At 36.1% G+C, this 24,585-nt stretch overlaps 1 protein-coding gene across 5 annotated transcripts in view; it reads left to right on the forward strand.

Moving 5' to 3' along the window:
• Positions 1–948: 948 nt before the first annotated feature.
• Positions 949–24,585, forward strand: part of POSTN (periostin) — a gene marked incomplete at its 5' end in the record, with an annotated part of 35,954 nt that continues 12,317 nt past the window's right edge. For all 5 annotated transcript variants that reach the window (XM_084264287.1, XM_084264288.1, XM_084264290.1 and 2 more), the window contains 16 exons: positions 949–1,070; positions 2,628–2,726; positions 9,378–9,442; positions 10,356–10,513; positions 11,096–11,260; positions 12,469–12,615; positions 15,084–15,225; positions 16,366–16,578; positions 16,732–16,866; positions 17,753–17,901; positions 18,433–18,569; positions 19,361–19,491; positions 22,304–22,434; positions 22,606–22,708; positions 23,047–23,114; positions 23,675–23,720. In XM_084264287.1, coding sequence (XP_084120413.1) covers positions 949–1,070; positions 2,628–2,726; positions 9,378–9,442; positions 10,356–10,513; positions 11,096–11,260; positions 12,469–12,615; positions 15,084–15,225; positions 16,366–16,578; positions 16,732–16,866; positions 17,753–17,901; positions 18,433–18,569; positions 19,361–19,491; positions 22,304–22,434; positions 22,606–22,708; positions 23,047–23,114; positions 23,675–23,720 — 2,011 coding nt within the window. The remainder of the gene's footprint in view (positions 1,071–2,627; positions 2,727–9,377; positions 9,443–10,355; positions 10,514–11,095; positions 11,261–12,468; positions 12,616–15,083; positions 15,226–16,365; positions 16,579–16,731; positions 16,867–17,752; positions 17,902–18,432; positions 18,570–19,360; positions 19,492–22,303; positions 22,435–22,605; positions 22,709–23,046; positions 23,115–23,674; positions 23,721–24,585) is intronic.

A 24,585-nucleotide genomic window follows, 5' to 3' on the forward strand; every position in this document is an offset into this window, starting at 1 on the left:
TCTTCCATGTCACTTCATTGAAGGCTTGAGCTTGTCACTTCATCCTTCTGCCTCAGTTCCCTCATTTACAGACCAAAAATGAGATCTAATTAAAGTTGTCTCTGCTTACTAGAGTGGGTTTGGACTAGATGACCTTTAAAAGTCCCTTCTAACCTAATGCATTGTATGCTTCTATGAAAATTAAATTTTCCATTTACCTCACAAGAGGCTTCCAAGGACTCATTAATAAGCATAAAAGGTATATATTTAAATTTTCAGATACACAGTGATTTTTATATGGTAGCATAAGGCACTGAATAAAAGCATTATGTAATAGCAGCTATTATTATTAGAATTAAAATGAATATTGAAGCTAATACTGAATTTGATTGTGTAAATACATCATAATCCAAATGTGTGGTCAATACAGAAAAAAAAATACTGCTGTTCCAGGTTACTGACAAAAGTATTGCTTGGAAATTTCATCAATTTCACTAAATAAACAGCTCATAGTTGATAACTCTGAGGACACAGAAAACAAAGGAAAGCAGTGCAGTTCTTATGGGAACAGACAACATCTTCCCCTGGGTTTGAACTAAACCACACGCAATGATCATGACCTCTGGATGCTTCAGTGCTATAAATACCAAATCATAAGTCAAAGTCTAAACTTTTCAAACTTTCTCTGCTGTTGTGTCAGCAGAATAAAATGCTAAGCCTTCTGTAATAAGGAAGAAATTAGTCAATTGGGGATTAAAAAAAAGTGGTTTATATGGTTAATGTATGGTACTAATTTAGGTTACTGCAGCTGGCAGCAAAAGCTGCTGTTCTAAGGAGGGTGGTACGAGGTTTCAGGTTGATCCTGTCGTTCCCTCCCACCACCTTCCAGCATGTATATAAATTGTCAGCTCTCCAGCCCCCTTGCCAGTTCTCTCTTCTAGACTTGCCAGAAGCAACAGCGGACTAAAGATGAAGATCTTTTTCTTATGCACCTTTTCCATTTTTTTGTTGTCTGCTTTTGAACAAGCAGCTGCTTCAGCTCACTATGACAAGATTTTAACTCATAGTCGAATAAGGGCACGCGACCAAGGGTAAGTAACTGGAGCTTATTTCTATTTTAAAAGGGTGCTAGTTAATCTTCATTCTCCTTTTTCTTCTTCTAATATATTAATATGAGCTTTCCCTATAAATTCTTAGTAACATTCAAGTAGAAGTTTCTTTCTCAATTAGTTATAAAAGAATTGTTCCTAAACAAAAAGCTTTCTGGGGTGTTTGAAAAGGAGACAGAGTAAACTTAAACTTCATAAAGTGTGGATTAAAATCCCCCTGTTCAATGAATAAAACACACGTGTTTCAGAGTCATTGAAGTTAGTTAAAGTTCACAATTAATTTAATGGGATATCAGAGATATCTAATGTATGTTTTCAAACCTTTCAATAGAGCTGTTACCTATTCCTCAGCGTTTGCTCTCTTAATTACATCCCAATGAAAAGAATGAACTCTTTTCAAATGTTTTGTTACATGGGAATATACACTACAATCCCTTTGTAAAAGTTCTGTTCCCACTAGAGCACTGCAGCAGTAAGTTGCTCGGCAGGGTACGTAAAAGACAATGCTTACAAACCAGGCTTCTCAGAGACATGGAAATAATTTGAACAGTTTGTGTCAGGGAGACACATGTGTCTAAACATATTTTCCTTCAGTCTTCTTAATTAAAAAATGTTCTGTGAATAAGGGTTTTTTACCATACAATCTTCCTTTGTGGAATTCCCTGTGCCTCTCTCTCTCACACACACACACACACACACACACACACACACACACACACACACACACACACAACCCCTGAGCTGTCTAAATAAAAAAGTTCACTGTCTTCCCATTTCTGTAAAACTTATCTTCTAAATTTTTAACTGTGGAGTTTTTTTTTAATTGTAGAACTATACAAACTATTGACCAAATGCTTTTGCTCTATGGAATGTGCCCTCAAGAAATTCCTCTTCTGTACACTACCATGCTAAGGAAAAGTTATTCCTCATTCAAAATCTGTGACTCCTTGTATTTACATGCCAATTTACCCTTTGGTCCCCAGTAATTCCCAGAATGTTTACTTAGGTGTTTGCGGTCCTCCAAACGGTTGGTAATCAAAATAGTTGATTGATTTACAGAAGACAGGGTTTCCTTCTACATAAAGAACAAGGCACTCTTCTTCCCCATCTCCCCATGACCTCCAGCTTCACAGATGTGTACAAGACAAAAACTTTAATGAAAAGAGCCTGATGGTATTCACAGCTTGGTCCCTGGTAATTAATTCACTTCACAGGGGGGAGGGAGAAATTTAAGACGCATTGAGACTTGACTAGGCACAGCTGGCAATCGCTCCCCACTCCAGACAGAAGGTCAAAACAGAATGGAAGGGAATCTTCTGTCCCTGCTGGGAGGGTGGCCTTGCCAAGGAACTTACCCAGGCAGTCCCAGGGGAGTACTTCATAAGCACTGTGGTTGCTTGAAAGCACACCTGCCCTGGGAAGTGAATCCAGATGTTAATTTCTTGCTCAACAGAAGCTGTATTTGCTGCTATATCATATAAACTTTTCCAAATATGTACAGAAACTTGTTTTTAAAACGTTTCTCACTCCTACCTACAGCCCAAATGTCTGTGCCCTTCAGCAAGTTATGGGAACAAAAAAGAAATACTTCAGTACCTGCAGAAACTGGTACCAGGGAGCCATCTGTGGAAAGAAAGCGTGAGTATTCTATTTCAAAACTGTACCCCACTCATTGAGACAGTATAATGCACAATTAGAAAAATCTCCTTTCATCAGAGGCAAGCTAACTTTCAAATGCAGAGTCAGGAATAATTCAGTTCATACCTTTACAGGGTTACAGCTTCTCTTCAGTTGCTTCTAAAATCACCAGTAATTGTTGCCAAAAATAATCAAAAAAGGAGTGGAAAGTGAAAATGACAGCACTGTATGTAGTCCTTTTTTAGTTCAAGAGGCTTCCAAGTATTAGTTTCAGCAATGCTTCCCTGACTCAAGTATTCAAAGCTTTATTTTACACACAAAGAGATATGAGGTTAAGTGACCACCCCAAGAACACATGGAGACCTAGGAGGCCAGTTGTGAAAAGAACTCAGCATTTCCCAGCAGAGCTGTGTTCTCAGACCACACCTTTCACAAATGAAAAAAAAGAGAAAATAAATAAATAAAATCAAATAAGGCTGTGGATACAGCTTAAGTCTGTGTAAATTCAACATTCTTTTGCAATTGCTGTGTATGTTTCAGTTTCTGCTTCTCTGAATGCAACTTGTTGCCATCTCTGTGACAAAAAAAAAGCCAATAATATCAGGGTCTCTCATAGAGCAGCTTCAGAGCATTAACACATACCTTTGGTTTGAACTTGGTCTTTCCCACTTGTCTCACTTAGAATTAAGTAATTTAACAGAGGCTGACCTTGTTTACCCAATACAGTAATGTTTTTCTCATGTACCACATTTTCTCTTGCTGTTATGAAATGACTTGGATAAATTTCTCAGCAGTTGTCACAGGAAATCACTACTTTTGTTTTCCCATTATTCTCTTACAATGTCCAAATAGGTCTGGGGTGACATTTTCAGAAAGGCTTGAGTGGACAGGGAAGCTGTGATCCAGTTGCAACTCTGTCTTAGGGTATTAGGAGTCACTTAGTGAAAACCCATAAACCTCTTAAAATTGGCCAAGTAATATCTAAGCACACAATTTGAAGAGCTACTGAGAGATTGTGTGCTCTAAAACATATACATGTAGTTATATTTGTACAAGTACAAATGTTACATATGAGGAACTTAACTCCATTTAAAGTAAGGTTTGTCTTTAAAACTTTCCTAATGAACATCAACCACTCATTTAGACGTTAATGTAATGTGGAATAGAGGGGGTTTTTTGTTCCTGTGTCAAAGGCTTTCTTAGCAGAGGTTAATAGGGAAGAAAAATATCTGCAGTGTTAGCCACATAAGGCAGTCAAAGACAATTTCTCTTATAAATAAGCTCTTTAATTCTCTTTAAAATGCTTTTCTGCTCAAAAATAATTGACTAAGTAAACTGGAAAGGAGAGCTTGAACAAGAAGTGACTGAAAAATTGCAATTAATTAGTCATATTTTTATTCTCCTGTCAAAGTCATTAATAAATAGGATCCACATTTTCCATTAAAACCATATTTCTAAATTTAGAAAAAATGGGATTAGATTAGAAAAAAAGGCAAAAAAGAAGACATATTTAAATTTTAACAATTACCCATAACTCACATTGAATCCAAATGAATTTTTATAAGCAGAATACTTTTAAATTAAAACTGTAACAATTTGTAAGATAGTATGAAATTAATTGGATGGGTCTTTTCAGAAGTTCAAAGAATTCTGTTTTGACACAGGATTAGATACCCACACAGCCTGAATTTGTGCTGGGGATTTGTGAGAGGCACAAAAAATAATGCAGACTGTGCATGCATAGCTAACAGTGCTAATATGGCTACAGTCTTTCCTGCTCTGTTCAGTGCATCTACACGTACGTCACTTTCATAATGTAAAAAATATCCTTTTCCTATTAAAAAAATAAAAAGCAACCAAAAACATCTTTACATTTTTATTATTTTTTCAGCTAATTTAGCTTGGCTGAGAAACAATTATATTAATAGTTCTTTCCTATAATTTTAATGTAAAACTGATTAAGACTCCTAAATGACCATTTAGGTAAGAAAAATGCTTTCAGTGATGATTTTTGCATTGTTAAAATTAGACATGTAAATCAGATGGAAGTCAGGCAAGGATTTGAAATGGGCTTGGACTCTGGTTTCTACTGGTCCTGTTGGGTGTCAGAGGCTTTGTATTTTTTGAGATTCCTGAAAGATGTTATATGTCATAATACAATGTTGGATGGATCGGTAGGAAAAAGGGAAAAATGTAGTAGGAGGAAGTTTCCTCCCATTTTCTTTCCAAGCAAATGTTTTCAATGCTCTGCCAACATACCATAAATTAATGGAGCTGAGTTATACTTCCGATACAAACTGATTCCAACACTCTTGCCTTTCAAGCACTGCCATGTCTTTGAAGTCTCAACTCTAAAGTCAGACTAGACACGAATAATGATGCCATGACCCCACCAGACCTGAGGGAAAGATCTGATTTTCAGGGGCCAAGCCATCATCCTAAGCTTTGTGCTATTCTAAACTTTATTGGTTACTAATTACTTCCGTATGGAGGTAGAAGAAACTAACAGCGGTAAGGTACATAGTGTGTATCTTTGAGTGACATAGCTTGTAATGAACATCCTGTCCAGACAAGCAATCTGATCGTTCTATATCTCAAGAAGATTCTTAGGTTGACAGCCTGGAACCCTAACCACTCTCTCTCATTTTGATTGTGTGTAGGTTTTTCCAAACGAACCCAGACAGGGCAGAATCTATTTTTTATACAAATTTCAGATTTGTATCCATTTTGATGATGGCAAAAATTTTTCCAGTGAAGCTGGACTGGTCCAAATCAGTCCTTTGCTCCACCTCCACCTTCATTATTTTTTCAGAACTCATAGTTTTATAGTTTTTATCAAAATCTTTCCTTCTCCTCCAGGTGGCATTATAATACTGGCTTCCCTTTCCCTCAGTGGACATGCTGCAAGGCATCCAAAATACTTCACCTTTTGCATAAAGTCTGCCATACCACTGACTTGTTTGGCAATGCACTTTATTCCACTACAGACATGTTGGGAAGAAGGGTATTTCCTGAAAATGACTTAGACTGAAACTTGGATATCCTGAAAGTCAGTTTTGGAAAGCAACCTACTCCTGTGGTTTTATTCCTAGATAGATGTCATGTCTTCCCATGAAAGAAAGCCTACTCTCAGCACAAATCTGACAGGGAATTCATTACTTTGCTAAGGTCCAGAAGTGAAATGCAATGATAGATACCTTCAGGTGTCAGGAAAAAGAGTTTGAAGTAACAGACAGTTTTGGACTCATTGAACTAAAGTCAGGTCATGAGTTTTTTCTCTTTACTTACTAGAATTCAGAGGGATGTAAGCTATAAAATATTTTGCAGAACCTGTGTAGAGCCCCAAGAAAGAAGCCTGCTACATCCAACCAACTGAAGACATTGAGTAGAGGGACTGGGTGGACTTGGGCACAAAGCTATCATTTATCTTCTCCCTCCTCTTCCAACACTCCTAACGTTGTACAAGCACTCACAGAGTTAGGCTAGAGGGGGGAAACACTGTGTATGAGGCTAAGTTAAGTTATAGAACTCCTGGTGAGGTGTTTTGTGGCTGTAATAGAGCATCTGTTATAACTTAGGCTTAGCTGTTAATGGGAATTTTACACTCTGTGTACTCAAAATAGGAATGTAGACATGACTAAAGAGATTACTTTAATAGGAATGCTAAGCCAAAGGACAATGGTTGCTCTTCTGTTAATATCTCCACGTCAACAAGTCCTCCTTAACTGGTATATATGATCTGGAAAAAAAGTTTTTTTAAGAATGCTTTTATTTACACTTGCTACACACTACTGCAAATTTCCAACTGGGATGCAACATAAAGATTTGCTAAAATCAAAGTCTATTGAACCAGAAGCCTTTCCACTGTTTCTATGCAGTATTTTATCTCCATGCCAGCAAAAGGTAGACACAGATGAGTCACAGAGCTGATCTGAGTAAACTGAGACCCGTCTCTGTTAGCCAAGAATAGCAAGGGCATTAGGCAGTGCAGCTCTGCCCCTTTTTCCTCTGGAATATATTTCTTTGGATGAGGTCAGAACAATTTTGTGCTAAACAAAACCTCAACAACTTACGGAATGAAAAAACTCAAACAAACAAACAACAAAAACTCCCAACACAAAAGCATCCATAATACAATGTTATTCGAGTGACTGCTTTCTGCACCTGGGCACCATCTTATACTGAACTAGCAGGGAGATACAGATGAGGGTGACTTATGACCTGAGATCATGCTCCCCCATGCGCTGTGTCAAAACAAGTGTGGTGCTGAGGAACTGCATCTTGTACTGAGTTTTATCTGGTTCTAACCTCACGATGGAATTGTCCATTTAGAACCCTTTCCTCCCATTCCATCTTTCTTACTATGTTTTGATCACAGCTGATATATGGACCTTCTAATTGCAACTGTAAGGAAACACGAGTACTGTAGATAGAAGTTTACAGTAACCCTTTATGCCTGAAAATAAGCCTGGGCTGTACGTAACAAATTGCACAGTAAAAAAGGAACTGATCTTGTAATGCTTGGCTGAAGAAGCGTTTTCTTTCTTAACTATGTTTTTCAGCCAATTTTCTGCCTTTCATTAATTGTGTCATTGTTGGATATGGTGAGAAGACTAAACTTGCCATGTCTTATGCTGTGTTTATAACTCAGCTTCCTTTTTCATTTTTCCAAAAGCTAATTAAGACTGCAGTCTCTCATACCAGCTCAGGAGGTGAGGGGAGATATTTTCTATTCCATGGAAGGAAAAAATATTTTCTCATGACAAAGCAGTTCACACACAGTTGGGAGAACATTCTGACTTTTATTCTGCTACACAGTTTCCTTTAATCAGATTTTCATTTTTATTAGCTTCTGGCAGGGATGCCACAAGAAAGTAGAGTATAAGGTTTATTCCATTATTGGAAAATCTGTAGCCTAAACCATATGCTATTCTTGCATTCCCAAGAAACAGCAATTCAGGGAATCACTTTACAGAAAGAGATGTATTAAAAAGAACTATACAAATACCTTTGATATATGGCTTCTCAGTTGAAACCATGCACATGGCAAAAGGGTCAATATGTCATGCGTCTATATGTAGATGAGGGGATGGAGACCAAATGTTTTCACAGCACAGAGAAATAACAGACTATGTGTTTTTATAAAATATTCTTTAAACTTCACCAGCTGTATCAGATTACTGTCAATTATGGAATTACAGTCCTACTTTTAAAATCATGTTTTGTAATGCTGTTGTTCTTCCAGTATATTTTCATTTTTTAATCTCCTCCAGTAGTTTAGATACTGAAAGTCCAACTTTTCATTTGAATAAGCTGTTGATTTTAATGTGATTCTGGTTAATGTTTTGTCACCTTCAGTATATGAAAAATGAGAGAAGTGTACTCAGCTGCCACCAAAGAGTCTACAAACTCAAAACTGGAATGTAGTGGTAAAGACTCAGCAAAAACTTTCAAGGAATTAGTGTTCAGAACTCCAGCACTGCAAACATCAGCCACACCTATAAAAATAATAAATTATGTGCAATTTTCCCTTGTGTACACTTTTTTCCACAGAGTACCATAATTTCAAAAGTGATATCTGAATTGTTATGTTTTAAAAATTTGGCTCCTGAGGAGCCAAAATCAAACCTCTGAGAACTTTAGTGGGTTTTCTGTTTCATGTAAGAGAAGAATTTGCCAAGCAGATCTTTGATGGAGCTTTTATTTCTGTCATATCATTTAAGAAGACATTACATCTTCTAAGACATTGCCAAACTGAGTGAGAATTATCAGTTAGCCCTGTTTTGCTGTTATGTATAGCTTATATACATTCAAGAATGAGAATATTTTATTGACATAATTGTGTGCTGTGATGACATACTCTGTTTTTGATTTCTTGCAGTCCGGTTTTCGTCCTCACTGTATTTTCCAATGAACCTTCCCTTGGGTCCGTCCATCCATCCATCCATCCATCCATCCATCCATCCATCCATCCATCCATCCATCCATCCAGTCTTTAGTGAATTCCTTCTCTATAGCATGCTATATATCTGTTTTTAATTAGTTCTCTCCCACATTACTGAGCATGGTTGAAAAACTGAGGAAATATTTCACCACCTCCTCTCACCATACAATGCACAGGACCCTCTCTTAAATACCTGTTTAGTTCCTATATCCAGTACTTAGGTGACCTCATGTAGTTTTGCCATTTTAATTTCTGTTCAGATCATTAAATTTTTTAATTCTTCCCTTCCAACCCTGCTGCCATCAGTTTCTCTTGATGTCCTCACTTCCTTTATTTTTCCCTTTCTTCAATCCCATCTAAACTTTTAATAACAGATCTCTTAAATAAATTTTCTTCAGCTGCTGTTCTGGTCCCACCATCTTTTAATAATTCTACATGAGTTCTACATCCCCTCCCATGTTCCTTCCTAGCACTTTATAAAATTACTACCATTATTAAGTTTGATTCAAAACCTTTGCATTTAGAAAATACAATCAATTTGTAGTCTATACAGTAAAAGGTTGAATGGTAAAAAAGAGATGAATAATTGCAGAATGTGTACTTAGAAACCAAAATATTAAATAAGAAAATGTAAAATTAGACTCAGCTAAAATTAGTATATCTTTTCTTGTATATTATTTAATTGTGGTTTTGTCTGTATCCCACAGAACTGTCTTATATGAGTGCTGTCCTGGCTATATGAAGATGGATGGTACGAGAGGATGTCCTGCAGGTACAAGCTTATTTTCATATGGATGAGTCAGTATATGAGAAGCATTACAACACAGGAGACTTTCAAAACTGAATGCAGTACTCGAGGTGGGGCCTCACTAGCACTGAGTACAGGGGGACAATTACTTCCCTAGTCCTATTTCACCACAATAGTCTTAATACAGGACAGGATGCTGTTGGCCTTCTTGGCCAACATTTATTCCTATTCCCATCACACTCCAGAACAACCTAAAGCATACCAGTGAAGTCAGAAACCCAGAACTTGAAGTATGGCATGTCTAAATTCTTTTTATTTCTTTCCCTGAGAAGACTAGAATCTTAATTACTAAAAGTGTATTATAGGCTTTAAATAAATTAAGGAGTGAAAAAGAACAGAAAATCCTAATTTCTCCTCTTTGTGCTAAATAAAATTAATTGCAGCACGGAAAAATAATTTGAGAAGGAATATATTTCATATATTCCTCCCCATCCTCCCTTCCCCTACAAAATCCTGCCACTCAAAACAAAACCTCAGTGTAGAAGAAGAGTGAGAGGCCTCACAAGATTATTTGGAGTCCAACATGACCAAATGAGACATATTTAATTGAATTTTTGCGATTATAGATTGTATTTACTCCTGCCCTCCCATTTCAGGTTAGGTTGGCACAAAACATGACAAGTCTTCTAAAGAAAATGTTACAATATTCAATATTTTTTCATTAAGCAAACCACAAAAATAAATAAGCAGATGTGTTTGGATGGTTTTCTGAGTACGTTGAGAATGGAATTTTAATTCAAGCATATTGTTTTAATATTGATTTTAACAGTTTCAGAAAGCCAATATTATTGCCTAACCAAAAGAAACAAAATGCATTTGATCATGAGTACCTGGATGACTGAGAGTTTACAGTATTTTTCACTTATATTTATTTTAGTTGCTCCTATTGATCATGTATATGGCACACTTGGTATTGTGGGAGCCACCTCCACACAGGAGTACTCTGAGATATCAAAGCTAAGAGAAGAGATTGAGGGACCAGGATCATTCACTTTCTTTGCACCTAGCAATGAAGCCTGGGAACAATTAAGTTCAGTAAGTGTGTGTGTCTGTGTGTGCGCGCGCACAACAATATTGATTTCTTTGATATAAAATGAAACGACACAAATAATAATAAAAGAACTTACATGTTTAATATGCATTCATCAAGCTACAGAGCCTGAATTTATTTTCCGGAGTATTAAGAACTCTAAGTCTTTCTTATTTAAGCCCTTGCATGACAAATATTAATATTGTTACTCTTGATAGATGAGTTTTAGGGAAAATGACCAGAAAATTCTAGGGAAATTTAGGGAAAATTCTAGCCATTGCATTTTATAGAGTATAATTGTACTTTGCTGGTGATTCAGGTGCCCTTCTTTTAGTAACAGTTTTACTTAAACAAATGTTGTACCAAAGGTCCTTCCACGACTTATCTTTGATGAGAATTCTTGTCTTCCATTTGTAAGCAAATCAGACTAAATCATCATTTAAGTAGAGCCAGAGAGATAGGTATCATAGCTGTCTTCTAACAGGAAATATAAATTGTTGAATATATTGAAATCATATGTGAAGGTAAAGAATTTTCTGACTGGAAGAATATTTTTAAGTTTCTCATTACATTCCTTTCTTCTTCAGGAAATACACAGGAATTTGATTGACAATGTAAATATTGAACTATATAATGCTCTCCATCACCACATGGTAAACAAGCGCATGTTGACAAAAGATCTTAAGAATGGCATGACTCTGGTGTCTATGTATAATGACCAGAAATTGCTTATTAACCATTATCCTAATGGGGTAAGTGTATTCCTTTTTTTCTCTTTCCCCTAATGTAATTATTCAGTTATAGCCATTACTCTTTCCTTTATTACCTTCTATAGCTAAGAAAACAGTATATATAAAGTTTAGCATCTAGCAAGTTAAATTTTCTCTTCAAGAAATTATCTCTTCTGTGTAGACTAATCACTAAGAAAGAATGAAAAAACATCTGCTGTTTGCCATTTTGAAATCAAAGTTCAGATGAGAATGAACCTCCTTCCTGAAAGACAAAGCCTTTTGTGGCCAAAATAGAGAGTCACAATACATTTGAGAGCAAAATCTAATATTAATCTTCATATGGTTATGAAATGGCATTAAATCAGATCCTTATTTTAATTGGAGTGTGTGGTAAAATCATTTAAGATCACAGGGGACACACATCCATTATTTTGCTGGGGAAAAAAAATCATAATGCTGAAAATCTCCCAGTCAAGTCACTCATCTTTGTTGCCTTAAATATTGGACTACAGGTTACAGGAAAACCCAATGCAATCATCATAATAACCAGATATGGAAAACAAATCTGAATAATTGCAATAATAAGTAAACCCATAGAATCATAAATTGGCTGCAATAAGGTCTCCCTGGAGCCTTCTCTTCTCCAGACTGAACAAGCACAACTCTCTCAGCCTGGCTTCATAACAGTGGTGCTCCAGCCCTCTGATCATCTTGTGTGCTTGCAGCCCTCCTCTGGAGCCTCTCCATTAGCTCAATATCTTTCTTGGACAGGGAACCCCAGATCCGGATGCAGTACTCCAGGTGGGGTCTCAGCAGAGCAGAATAGAGGGGCAGAATCGCCTCCCTTGACCTGCTGTTCATGCTTTGTTTGGTGAAGCCCACGACATGTTTGACTTTCTGGGCTGCAAGCATGAACCACTGGGTCATGTTGAGCTTCTTGTCTACCAACACCCCCAAGTCCTCCTCAGGGCTGCTTTAAATCCATTCTCCACCTAGCCTTAAAACATGAATATAAATCAACTAAGCCTGAATATATCTGCTCGCAGCTTTCAGGAAACTTTGTCAACTTTTAAAATCTTGTAAGGTTTTGCTTAAAAATTAAAATAAAAATTAAAATAATAATGAATACATTATGTACAGTACATACATTACCAATCTGTAAGAATCAGATTCCCAGTGTATGATCAAAGTAATGCTTAATCTTCTCCTGCTCGATTCTTCAAATATAGGTTGTTACTGTTAACTGTGCCAGGATCATTCATGGAAACCAGATTGCTACCAATGGTGTTGTTCATGTCGTTGATCGTGTCCTGACTGCTGTTGGAAATACCATTCAAGATTTCATCGAAGTTGAGGATGATCTTTCATCTCTCAGAGTAAGTAGACAAGAAGAAAAAAAAAAAAATCTTCTCTGGTCTTTTAGTTTTTCCTTTCTATTGGTATATGATACCCGGAAGTAAGAAGTGTTAGTTCAATATAAATTAAATTAAGAATTCCAGCTAATATTGCAAATCGAGCTATATAAAAGGCAAATTATATTTTACATAAGGAGCCTGCTTCTGCTCCTCTGTGCATCTAATGGGATCACATCAATAGGAAGGTGTTCCTGTTACATACGTGTCTTCTCTTCAAGCACTGTCATAGTGAAAAGTCTAAGAACTTTACAGTGTCTGCTGCTACATAAATAGGAATAATTTCAAAATGGATGATAGAAAATGCTAAAAATCCCAAATAAATTGCAGAACCTGACTCACAGCAAGTTTCAGAACACCAGTAGATACATGTAGGGAGGATTTTTATTGCAAAGAGGAAGCAGGTTTTTTTCTGTCCAAGTTTCTAATTTCTCCTTCTAGAAGATTTCTGCTCAGTCAAATGGTATTTCATTCTGTACATGTTTTAAAAGATGTGCCAAGGTTTAGCAAATAACTGTTTTCCCTCCTCCATCTTCTCAATAAATATATAAATAACGATTATTTTAAAAAATTCAGAGGCATAAATGTAGAAAAGACACTCTGAATCCCTCACATCCAGTCCAAAAGAGTTATATGCAACCATATAATTTAACCCCTTAAAAAAAGTTGAATATAAAAAGCAGCCCCCAGTCTCCAGTTGAAAAAGAAGCCCTCTATTTTATTTTTTCCTGTGCATTCTTTCCTGTATCTTTTCTGTTTGGGTTTAACTTCTGTGAAGTGTAAGCATTTTCACCTAGATAAGGTTTTACCTATTCCTTTTATTTTCACTTGCCTACTTCCCCAACTCTGCTTGAAAACACTGTTTTCTAGGATGCATGCTAGCATCTTTCAGTTGCATCACATTGCACTTTGCCTTTCTGAATTTTCAGAGGGCAGAGTTCTTGTTTGTAGCACATATATCTGAATTACTGTTTGTATGCCTCTGCACTTTAATGACTTTGGTTCCAATGAAACAAATGTGTAATGAAATCATTACACAACATTAGCCCTGAGACTCTAATATGACTTATTTTTTCAGGACAGTTATTCCCATCTTGAGTTTGCCAGTTTAGTATGCACTTACCTTTCTGTCCTAGGTTGAGCTAATAGAATTTCATATTTAATGGAGTAAAATAGTTGCTCAAGTCCATACGTGTTCATTTTTACATGTGTTCTTTTCCTAGAAAATCTGTTTTTCATTTATATTGGCATACTCTATTATATTACCCTTTTATTCCATCATATATACTCACAATATCTTTTATTACTTTTTGTGCGTTGTTCTTTTTCTTCAGTCTTTGATTTGAATGAGGACAGATAGAACACACCAAAGAAATAAATACTGCTATAATAGTCTCTTTTAGGATTAATCCAATAATATAAACACCGAAATTGTGAAGTTGGACAGTTTATAAGCAAGTTAAGAAGAATTATTTAAGGAATAAAAGGGATTATAATTTTTTTAAGTATTGAATTTGGCTTTATTTAGCTCAGACTGCTTACCTCTACTTCATTACAGTAATTATTAATTGATTGTGTCTCAATTTACACAGAACTAACCTTTTATGGATTAAAACCCCAGAGATAATTTTTCCTGGCCTCCAAGTGTGAGAATAGAATAGACTAGATTGGATTTTGTCAATTGGAAGGGAGCTACCATAACCATCTAGTCCAGGCAGGGCTGACCAAAAGTCAAAGGATGTTTTCAAGGGAATTGTCCAATTGTCTTTGGACACTTGGGGCATAAACCACTTCTCTAGGAAGTCTACTCCAGTATTTGACAACCCTTAATTACAAAATGCTTCCTAATGTCAAGTCTGAACCTCCATGATGTAGTTTTTAGCCATTCCCATGTGTCCTGCCATAGAATGTCATGGGCAAGAGATCAGCACATCCTTCGATTCTTTCCCTCCTCAGAAAGCTGTAGAGAACAGTGAAGTCACCCCTCAAACTCCAGTTGTGATTCAAAACTTTCTCCCTGTACTTAATCAAATTAGTCATACACCTATAATGTGGTGGTTTTTTTTTTCTCCCAGGACCAAATTATTAGCTTTGATAGATGATTTCCTTTTATATAATTTGTCTAAACCTTTACGTTCACATTTTTATTTGAAAGTTCAAGACATAATACTAAATCTTTCTGCCCTGTTGCCACCTGTGTCAGAAGGTATTGATGACAGTGTGCTTAATGAAGGAGGTAACTCCCTATATCAAGACACATTTTCCCCACAAAATTTCGATTCTTTTTTGTCAATTATGTTTTAATACATTTTTCTAAACGCTGATCTCAGTCTAGCATTAAAGTACCTGTGGGCACTAGGTTAAACTTGACAGCTAATATATTTTGTTAATATCTTAAGTAACTGGTATTAATAACCAGATATTTTTTCTAGGCTGCTGCCATCACATCAGATGTCTTGGATATTCTTGGAAAGCCTGGTCATTACACACTCTTTGCTCCCACTAATGAGGCTTTTGAGAGACTTCCAAGGGGAGTCTTAGAAAGGATCATGGGTGACAAAGTGGCTTCTGAAGGTATGTAACATTTTTTTACAAATGAAAAGTACAGGTGAATGGATCAGGTGGTAGAAACTATATATCCTAGCAGCTCTGAAATTAAGCACCTATACTTTCATATACATAGGAGGAGTTACTTCTTCCGTCTAATTATTCCAGTTACTTAAGGATTTAGATTAACTGAAAACTTCAGTTTCCAAAATATTTTAAAGGGAACTGTAAAAATACAGGCACATTGACTTTTCTAATAGATCAGCTGTATAGTTCCTGTAGAGACTACAGGGCTATCTCAATGTGGGATTCTTTCCTAGTTTTCTCATTAACAGCTTTTTCACCTAAGCAGGGTATGTTCTTGTAAAAGGCAAGTTCTGCCCTGGAAGTTGAGCTGAATTCATACTATGTATTCTGATGAACTATAGCAGTCAAAACCCATATTCTTCTCAGAATGACAATAAATCTAAATGAAAACTGAATCAGCCTGTTGTGTGAACAGTAATGTTATGGACCACTAAGAAATGGAAGGCCACCTGTCTGTTCTTGTGAATAAGCTCCATTGCACGAAAAAAGTTCTCCCTTGTTTCACTAGCCTAAGTCACAGTGCAGTATCTCAATGGAGAATGGTGAAAAGAGGAATCTGGGCTACTTTTAATGTGAGGCAACAACCAAAAATGGAATCCTGAAATAGCACAGCTTTTCTGTTGTGGCTCTTTTATTGATTTTTTCGATTTGCTTTCAGGAATTTTTGGCTGATTATTTGGTACACACAGAGGATAGAATGTCACTTATATACTGAGGCATAATAAAACATGAAGCTGGGGCTGGCTTTGTATTTAGAGGGCCATTTGGAGCGTATCATCTGCATTCACCGAATTATATACATTGTTATATGCAGATCACGGCAAAACTGGCAGACTTTTGATAACATAAAGCATACTGAAAATTTTTGACCATACATGTTGTTCAGAGGCATACGGAATTAATTCTCATAAACGTAACCTTCAAAAAACAATCCGAGTGAAAATATGCTAGATAAGCTAGTACACTATTAAAAATAGTGTAGATAATAATTTATCTCCACCTATATGTGATTTTTATATATATATATGAATATATATGTCCAAACACCTATATATGAACTTCCTGTTCTTTTCTCTGCAGCTCTTGTAAAGTTCCATATTTTAAACACTCTCCAGTGCTCTGAAGCCATCACAGGTGGAGCTGTCTATGAAACCTTGGAAGGAAACACAGTTGAAATTGGTTGTGATGGTGAAAGTCTGACTGTGAATGGAGTGAAGATGGTGAAACAGAAAGATATTGTGACAAGCAATGGTGTTATTCACCTCATTGATCAAGTGCTAATTCCTGATTCTGGTCAGTGATGTGTACTATTAAAAACTAGTTACATTCAAGACATTTTCTTCAATCTTACCTAGATATATTGTTATGGATAAGCATGGAGAACTCAAATCAAGAAAAGGAATAAATGCTGTATTAAAATACCTTTTCTTATTCCTTTATTTGCAGCTAAACAAGTCATTGAACTTGGGGGTGCTCAGCAGACTACTTTCAAAGAGCTGGTGGCACAGCTAGGACTAACATCTTTTCTAAGACCAGAAGGCCAATACACTCTCCTGGCACCTCTGAATGGTGCTTTCTCAGGTTAGTTGCCTTAAAAGATTATGCTCTGAATGTCAAAATAAGCAGTTATCTTGACAGTTTTCCAAATAAGCTCCCAGTACTCATTCCAAGTCCCCAGGAAAGAAAGACACTCTTTCAAAACACATACTATGCAGAAAGACAAAATAATGCTAACTACCTGACTGTACAGCTTGTATTTAGTGGTATAATTTGTTAATGTAAAGAATATCACTAAAATAAGATGCAAAATATACACAGATTGTGGGAAAGGAAAGATCACAGAATCACATAATCGTAGGGGTTGGAAGGGATCTCCAGAGATCATCAGGTCCAAACCCAATATTAATGAACTTTACTAATTAATATTATATCAATGTACTTAATATTAATTATATGAAGTTCCCTTAACATTTGCATTAGATTCACAACTTATTTGTTCTGAAAAATTTTACGTAAGGTTGGTGTTTTCCAGTACATTAAAGCAGAGAGAAACTGATACAAATATGCATTAAAAGGGTGTTTTCTTAATTGTAGAAGTGACCACATGGGCATCCTGCCCTAAGCCCAAAATCTGAGTGTTAACTAACCAACATAGAAGCAGATGTGGAAAGTTTTAAAGGCACACACGTTGAAAGAAAAATCTCAGCAGTAATTCAGAAGATGGCACAGGCCCACATATAAATCATCTGCCATATTATTTTTAGTAATTAATCAGGGCCATGTCAAAAGTTCATGTGTGAATTTAAGGAATGGCAATGTACAGAAAAAAACCTGACAATTCATTTTCTGTGTATACAGATCTATCCAAGCCTTAACTCAAGAATTTCAAAGAAAGATTCAGTATTTCCATGGTCTTTTACTATAGCACCCACATTTAACCTTATTTGAATGAAAATTCACTTTGTAGACGACACCTTAAGGATGGATCAACGCCTTCTCAGAGCAATCCTGCAGAATCACATTATAAAAGTGAAAGTTGGGCTCAACGAACTGTACAATGGACAAGAGCTGGAGACTATTGGAGGGAAACTGCTAAGAGTTTTTGTGTATCGCACAGTAAGTGAACAAGGCTTTCTAACAACATGTATCTCAACTACCAAAATAAAAAGTTCTGAAAGAATAAAATACAAAGTTGAATTAAAACTCCAATGTTTACCATTACAACTATCTAGAAAATATCTTATAAGCTAGGAAAAAATGAAAATCTGATCTTTATCCATGGGAACTTTCTTTGCATGGAAGGGTCTTTTGAAAAATGAAAAAGGATTTCAGATTTGGCACCCCAATGGTTGCAATTTTTGAAGCTGATTTTAAATCTAATTACGAACGTTCTCAAGGGAAACAAACAAACAAAAAGTTTGGAAATATTTACACCATATTAACACACTTCAAATTTGGTTACTTTCAGTCTCTCAAACAATACCAGATTTCCTGGCAAGAACACACAACTTGACTGTTTGAAATACACCTGAATGTTATTTATAAAATTAGGGGCCTGTTGGAAAGTATGTATCTATCTCTTCTTATCAAATAAGTTCAAATATGTATCATAGTGTGAATAGCTACTTGTTTTTGTCTTCTAATCAGGCTGTATGTATTGAAAATTCATGCATGGTCAGAGGAAGTAAAGAAGGAAGGAATGGCTTTATTCATATCTTCAGGCAGATCATCAGTCCAGCCGAAAAGACATTGCATGAAATGCTGAGAAATGATAAACGTTTTAGGTGGGTAGTAATTTTGACAGCACTGAAATTTTCCCAGAAAGAGAAACTGTGTATACAGCACAGCCAGTCTGACAAACAGTAGTGGACTATGAATTGGACATGATGACCTTTATGGGTCCCTTCCAACTGAGTATATTCTGTGATTCTATGAATTGTTGGGGTTTTGGTAGTGGGGAGGGCAGGGAAGGGGTCATTATCTCCTTCAAAAAAACCAGGGGTGGAAGGAGGGAAGAAAAAAGAAAAAGGGTTCTCCTCCAGCTGTGTGCTCGAAGGGCTTTCAGACTTTAGGGTAGAATGGTTGTTAATGCTACACAGAAGTCAGTAAGACACCGGAATAAAAGAGGATGAAAGGGATTGGATGATATATCCATAACTAAAAATGCAGGACAGTCAAGAGGTTTCATTATCATGTAGTGCAATTTCATATGAATGCAGTATGATACACACCCATTGAGTACGTATTTCTTTCCTCTGCCTGAAAGTATCTCAACATTCCTAGAAACAGCAACTGCCCTTGGGATCCTCCCTTCATCTCTTTGATCTGTGGGGATTTTATTTGATTAGTTCTGTTCTGATCTAGGCTGCCAACTTTTCAAATCCTTTTTCCTCTGTCTGCTACTCTTAAGACTAAAGATATTCCTCCTCCATTCTCTTTATTTCTGGGACACCGTGAGAGTGGTTAAAGAGTGAAGCACTATCAGAAAAAATGAGGGAACTAAGGGCCTGGATCCAAGCACAGTTACTACACTCCAACAGAATGTATTTGTGTTTTGTTTGTTTGTTGTAAATAGCGTTTTCCTCAGTCTGGTGAAAGCTGCAGATTTAGATGATGTTCTGTCACGACCTGGACAATGGACTCTGTTTGTTCCAACCAATGATGCCTTTAAAGGTTTGACTGATGACGATAAGGCTATATTGATAAGTAAGTAACATTAAAAACCTAGAAATACAGGCAAAGATAAAATTGATGGGAAAGGTGGCTAGTGCTTTTCTTACAGAAAAGATGTCTGATTTAAATCCTACATTTTGCATAGAGCAGGTCATAGAACTTCCTTATATTAATTCCTGCTGGGGAACAGATAAAAATATCTTTTTGGAAAAAAACCCATTCAACCTGAGTTTAAATTTTAATTTAATTCCTTGTTATAGATTCTAACATGTCATTACCTTCCAAATTTAAACCAACATTCATTTAATTAGCTTCAACTTTTTATCATTCGACCTTGCAATAGACTAATTAAACTGAAAAGTCTCATATCACGTTTTTCTTCCTGTTGTGTCCATTGCATTAGTATGTGGTATTGAGTCTCCTATCTCTCTTTCCCTTTCTCTTTTCTACCTCCATCCAGTGATTTCTCATATCACGCTCTACAAGTCATATATAGAATATATATTGCTAAATGCAAATTTATGTAATTTCTTTCAATTTACACTTTAAAACTCTGGAATTATATAGACTTTTCACAAGATTTAAAAGCAGTTTACTTAATGTTATGCTTTCTTTCCATAAGAGAAGAAATGCACAATGAACACTTAAAACTCTGCTGCAGAATTTCCCACTAGAGGGGTAGAAAGTGGCCACAGCACCATAAATAATTTTAGTTTACTTGAGGGTAATGTGAATCTGGCCTCTGCACAAGTGTGGGAAGAATGATTGTTTTGAATCCCACATCCAGAAGGTCAGTCACATTTTCAGTTCCTGCACTTTTCAGATCAAAGTTCAAAGACATGAAGCCAAATCCCATGAATCCTTAATGACTGCAAAGGAGTCCAGCTCAGAGTGTTGATAAGTACTAACCCCAGCTCCTTTCAGCCGCTAAGTCGCTAATGAGGCACTGTGAATTCGAATTATCCCCTCAGCCATTTAATGTTATGATAGTGCTCTAAATTACCTTTTGTGTCATGTGTCTCTAGGGACAAACAATAAATTAACGGATAGTCTAAATGGCTGACACTAGGTAGCTATGAAATGAAATTAAGCTTGTCTCAAGGCTGTGAACTGAAATAACTGCGTAAATGTTCTGTTTTTATTGGAGTATATAGTCATTTTATTAACTAAGTTTATCAGGTCTATTGTTTTTGTCTTCAATACACAACTTGACATTTTACACAAAGAACATATGATTTTTGGATTATTTCTATAATTAAGAATACAACTATACTTGCCATTCTGCTTTTCAAGGGGATTTATGTACTAGCTTTTTTTCTATCACTGTGAATCAGTTTCTACTTGCTTTCCTTGGCAGAGGAGATTGTAATTTACCTGCATTTTATTTTTTGTGGCAGAATGTCCATTTCTTGTGTCATTATTTTCTGGAATTCTGTCTTGGCTTTCTTTAAAGATATTCTCCATAAAAATTAAAAATATGTAATTTTTAAAGAAACATGAAGAATAACATTGATTATCTACAAGAAAGAAACAAAACAAAGATAATTTATTAACCAATAGCCATTGTGGCATAGAAGAAAGGTAGTCTAAACTTTGTGAAACTACCTTTTGAATGGTCATGTATATAACTTGACATTATTTGTGAATGATCCAGTCACAAAATCTAAGTGCTAATTTTAGTAGGAAGAAAATGAGGGGTTAATTGCATCTCAGTAGTAAAGTGAATTATAGTAATATCAATGACCAAAGCAAAAAACCAAAAATGGAAAATGTTCATGGAAGGAGACACCAGGAAAAAAAATTAAAACCAGATAGTATTTCCATTGCAGTTTCATCAAGGCTGAAACTCCTAATAACAACAAATTCCAGCATGTAATGCTGATATGAAACCTTAAATAGAATGGTCAATGTCCCATAAAATAGCAAGCAGGTGTATTTTTAAAGCTGTTCTCCTTAATACCCTGTCTCCTTGGCAGCTTGTGGGTATTTCTACAGCCCATCCTATTACTTTGAACCTCCATGGACCCAGAGCACCAGGGAGCTCTTCCAGGACACTAACTTGCGCTCCATAAGACATTTCTTTTTAAAGACAGTCTTGAAAATTTTGGCGTTATTATTTTACTCCCAAGTAGCAATGTCAGACCTTGAAATATGAAAATCATCCCTCATAGGTTTGGGTTTTTTCCCTCTTTCCCAACTTCTCTAGACTATGTCTGCTCTCTGTAAAAACATACAAAACCAGTACTTCAAATGACTCCTCTTATGCCTGAAAAAAATAACAACTTTCTCCTGCCACAGATAGGAAAAGATATGTGTATATAAAGAGTTGTGAGTTATCTCAAATAATCTCAGGACGGTGTTGCCACAAGAGAATAGTTATACTCAGTTAGCTACAGTTACATTTAATCACAATAGTGTTAAGGATGCAGTGTATCTGCAGCTCCATGAAATTTGACATTGCCATCTTCTTGGTGGTCCTGAAATGACTGTGTTAGTGAATGATTTGCAGACCATATGTAGGAAAATGGCAAAAAATTCCAATTAGAGGCACAAGCAAATAAGAGATAACAACACAGAAATATAGGAGAATGCCGGCTGCTTTTTTGTTCTTTTACATAGGAGTTCTCAGATCATCTTTTTGATTATGTTCCAAGTCCCTTTAGATCAAGTGGGGTTTTTCCTCTTTATTGTCATTTTAACAGATTCAAATCATAGCTGTTCATGGTAATTTCATTCATATCATGCTTAATTAGGGCTCAGGTACTAATGCATCCTTAGAAATTACAGAAAGAACTATCCATTAAAATTTAATGTTTACCCCTACTTTACTTTCCTTTTTAAATAGGAGACAAAAATGCTCTCAGGAACATTCTCCTTTACCACTTGACACAAGGAGTTTTCATTGGAAGTGGCTTTGAGCCTGGTGTGACAAACATTCTTAAAACTATCCAAGGAGGGAAGCTCTTCTTGAAAACAGTTAAGTGTTGAAAAATAATTCTCCCTGATATGGCTTTGTAACAGGGATTTGATGTCCCATGTCTATCCACATTACAGAATGAGATGCATTTCCCTGAACATTGTATTAAAGTTTGGGGTTTGTTTTTTTATGTCCTGTATAACTTGTGTTCTCTTTTCATCCTTTACAAGGTCAATGATACTCTTCTGGTTAATGAACTGAAATCAAGAGAATCTGATCTCATGGCAACCAATGGAGTCATTCATGTTATTGATAAACTCCTATATCCAGCAGGTGAGCATTAGTTCATGGAATTTATACACACTCTTCTGAATCTGTTTATATGCTCAGTAGCTGCAGTTATTTTGAAATGTTAATTCCTTTAAAGAGACAATTTCTATGTGGAATAAGAAACAGAAAATCTACCTCGCTACTCATGCAACTCTGAAATATTGTGAAAGTGAAAGACAAGATGTCACAGGCTATCTTTTGCACTAATATGGAAAATTGCATATATACAAGTACATGCTTCTATGAGTGTGTGAGAATGATTGCATCTCCTTATGCAAAGTAATGCGATTAAAATGAACACAAATGTATGTTTCCTCTTACATGCATATTTCTTCTGTCAGATGTGCCTGTTGGAAATGATCAGTTGCTCACAATACTGAAGAAGTTGATTAAGTACATTCAAATCAAGGTACTCTTTAAATCATGATCCCTTTGGAGTTCCATGTATGTTATAATTCATAAGTGATTCTTGGGTTGCTCTGTTTCTTCAACGGGCAACACATTCAATAACTTCCAGTTACCCAAATATAATCATGAATGAAACACTGTGCTCTATCCTTAGAATGTATGTTTTTCAGCACCAAATAGTGGTATAATATTTGCATTTTGCTAAGTCCAATGTGAACTGCCCCAAATCTGCTCCTTGGTTCGGATACAATTTATCATTTCAGCAAAATTAATCGCTTCCAAATCCTTGAGGCCATCCCTCTTTCAAAGAAATACTGAGTCAATTGCTATATCATTAAACCCATCAACCTCAATAGTCTGTTCAGAAGCATAGGCATCCTTATCTATCTCAGCTGCCCTCTTGAGACTATGTTTTTCCTCAACAATGAATGAGCACCTAGGTAAATTGCATAGCTGAACATTTAAATCAATGAAGCAGTGAATCCTACTCAAGCTCATTAGGAAATTACAAGACAATTATTCTTTCTTTTAAATTTTAACATCACTTTTCTGTATTTATAGTTTGTTCGTGACAGTACCTTCAAAGAGATTCCACTGACGTTTTACAGTAAGTTAATTTAAAACACTTACAGATGGTTTTGAGATTTCTTTCTTTTTTACTGAAAAAGAAAGGATCTACAATTCAAGACTGGAAACGGTAATACTTAAAAACCAATTTCTGGGAAAGTAAGCTGTGTCAATGAAACACAGGAAGAGAAAGACCCAAAGTAGAATGTTTCTGGCTGTGGCGCTACTGTATGTATTTTTTTCCCTTTCCAGATGTGTGACAGGAAAGTAACTCTGAAGTAAACTGTACAAACTCTTTGGAGTAGGCAAGATACATACGGAAAAGATTATTTTCACATGTTAGCCAAGTTTCAGTGCTTGGTGCATAGCAGAGTTGTACTGCCTCACTCTCCAAGACATAGCACTGTACTGTACTTACTCTCCAAGACATTGGCCAAGCTCTTCACTGAGATGCTTTCTTTTTCATAAATGCTTCCAGAGAGACAGAGTGTAAATGTTCCACCTATTTCCCATACATGCAAATATGAAGCTTGTGTGGGAAGCAGTTCTGACCATTTTCTTTAGGGACTATATGCAAAAAAAGGAATCAGGTTTTGCATTTAGTTTCTCCGTATAAAGTAGAACCTGTTGAAGCAAAGTCCTAGAAGATAAAGATCCTGCTGAAGCTTAGGCTTGTGAGGGAATATGAATTTAGACAAATGATTAGATATCTATAGGATTCCACCCACTTTTATCAGCAGAAATGGAAAACATCACGCTGGGTTTTTGAAAATTGAGAATGGATATATTGAAGTTAAAGGACTCTTGGAACAAAGAATGGTATAATCTATCTTGATGGCAACTTGATTATGCATCAACAGTGTGCCCAGGCAGTCAAAAAGCCCAATCATGTCCTAGGGTGCATC

This window comes from Gallinula chloropus (assembly GCF_964237585.1).
Source record: "Gallinula chloropus genome assembly, chromosome: 1".
Classification (NCBI taxonomy): Eukaryota; Metazoa; Chordata; class Aves; order Gruiformes; family Rallidae; genus Gallinula; species Gallinula chloropus.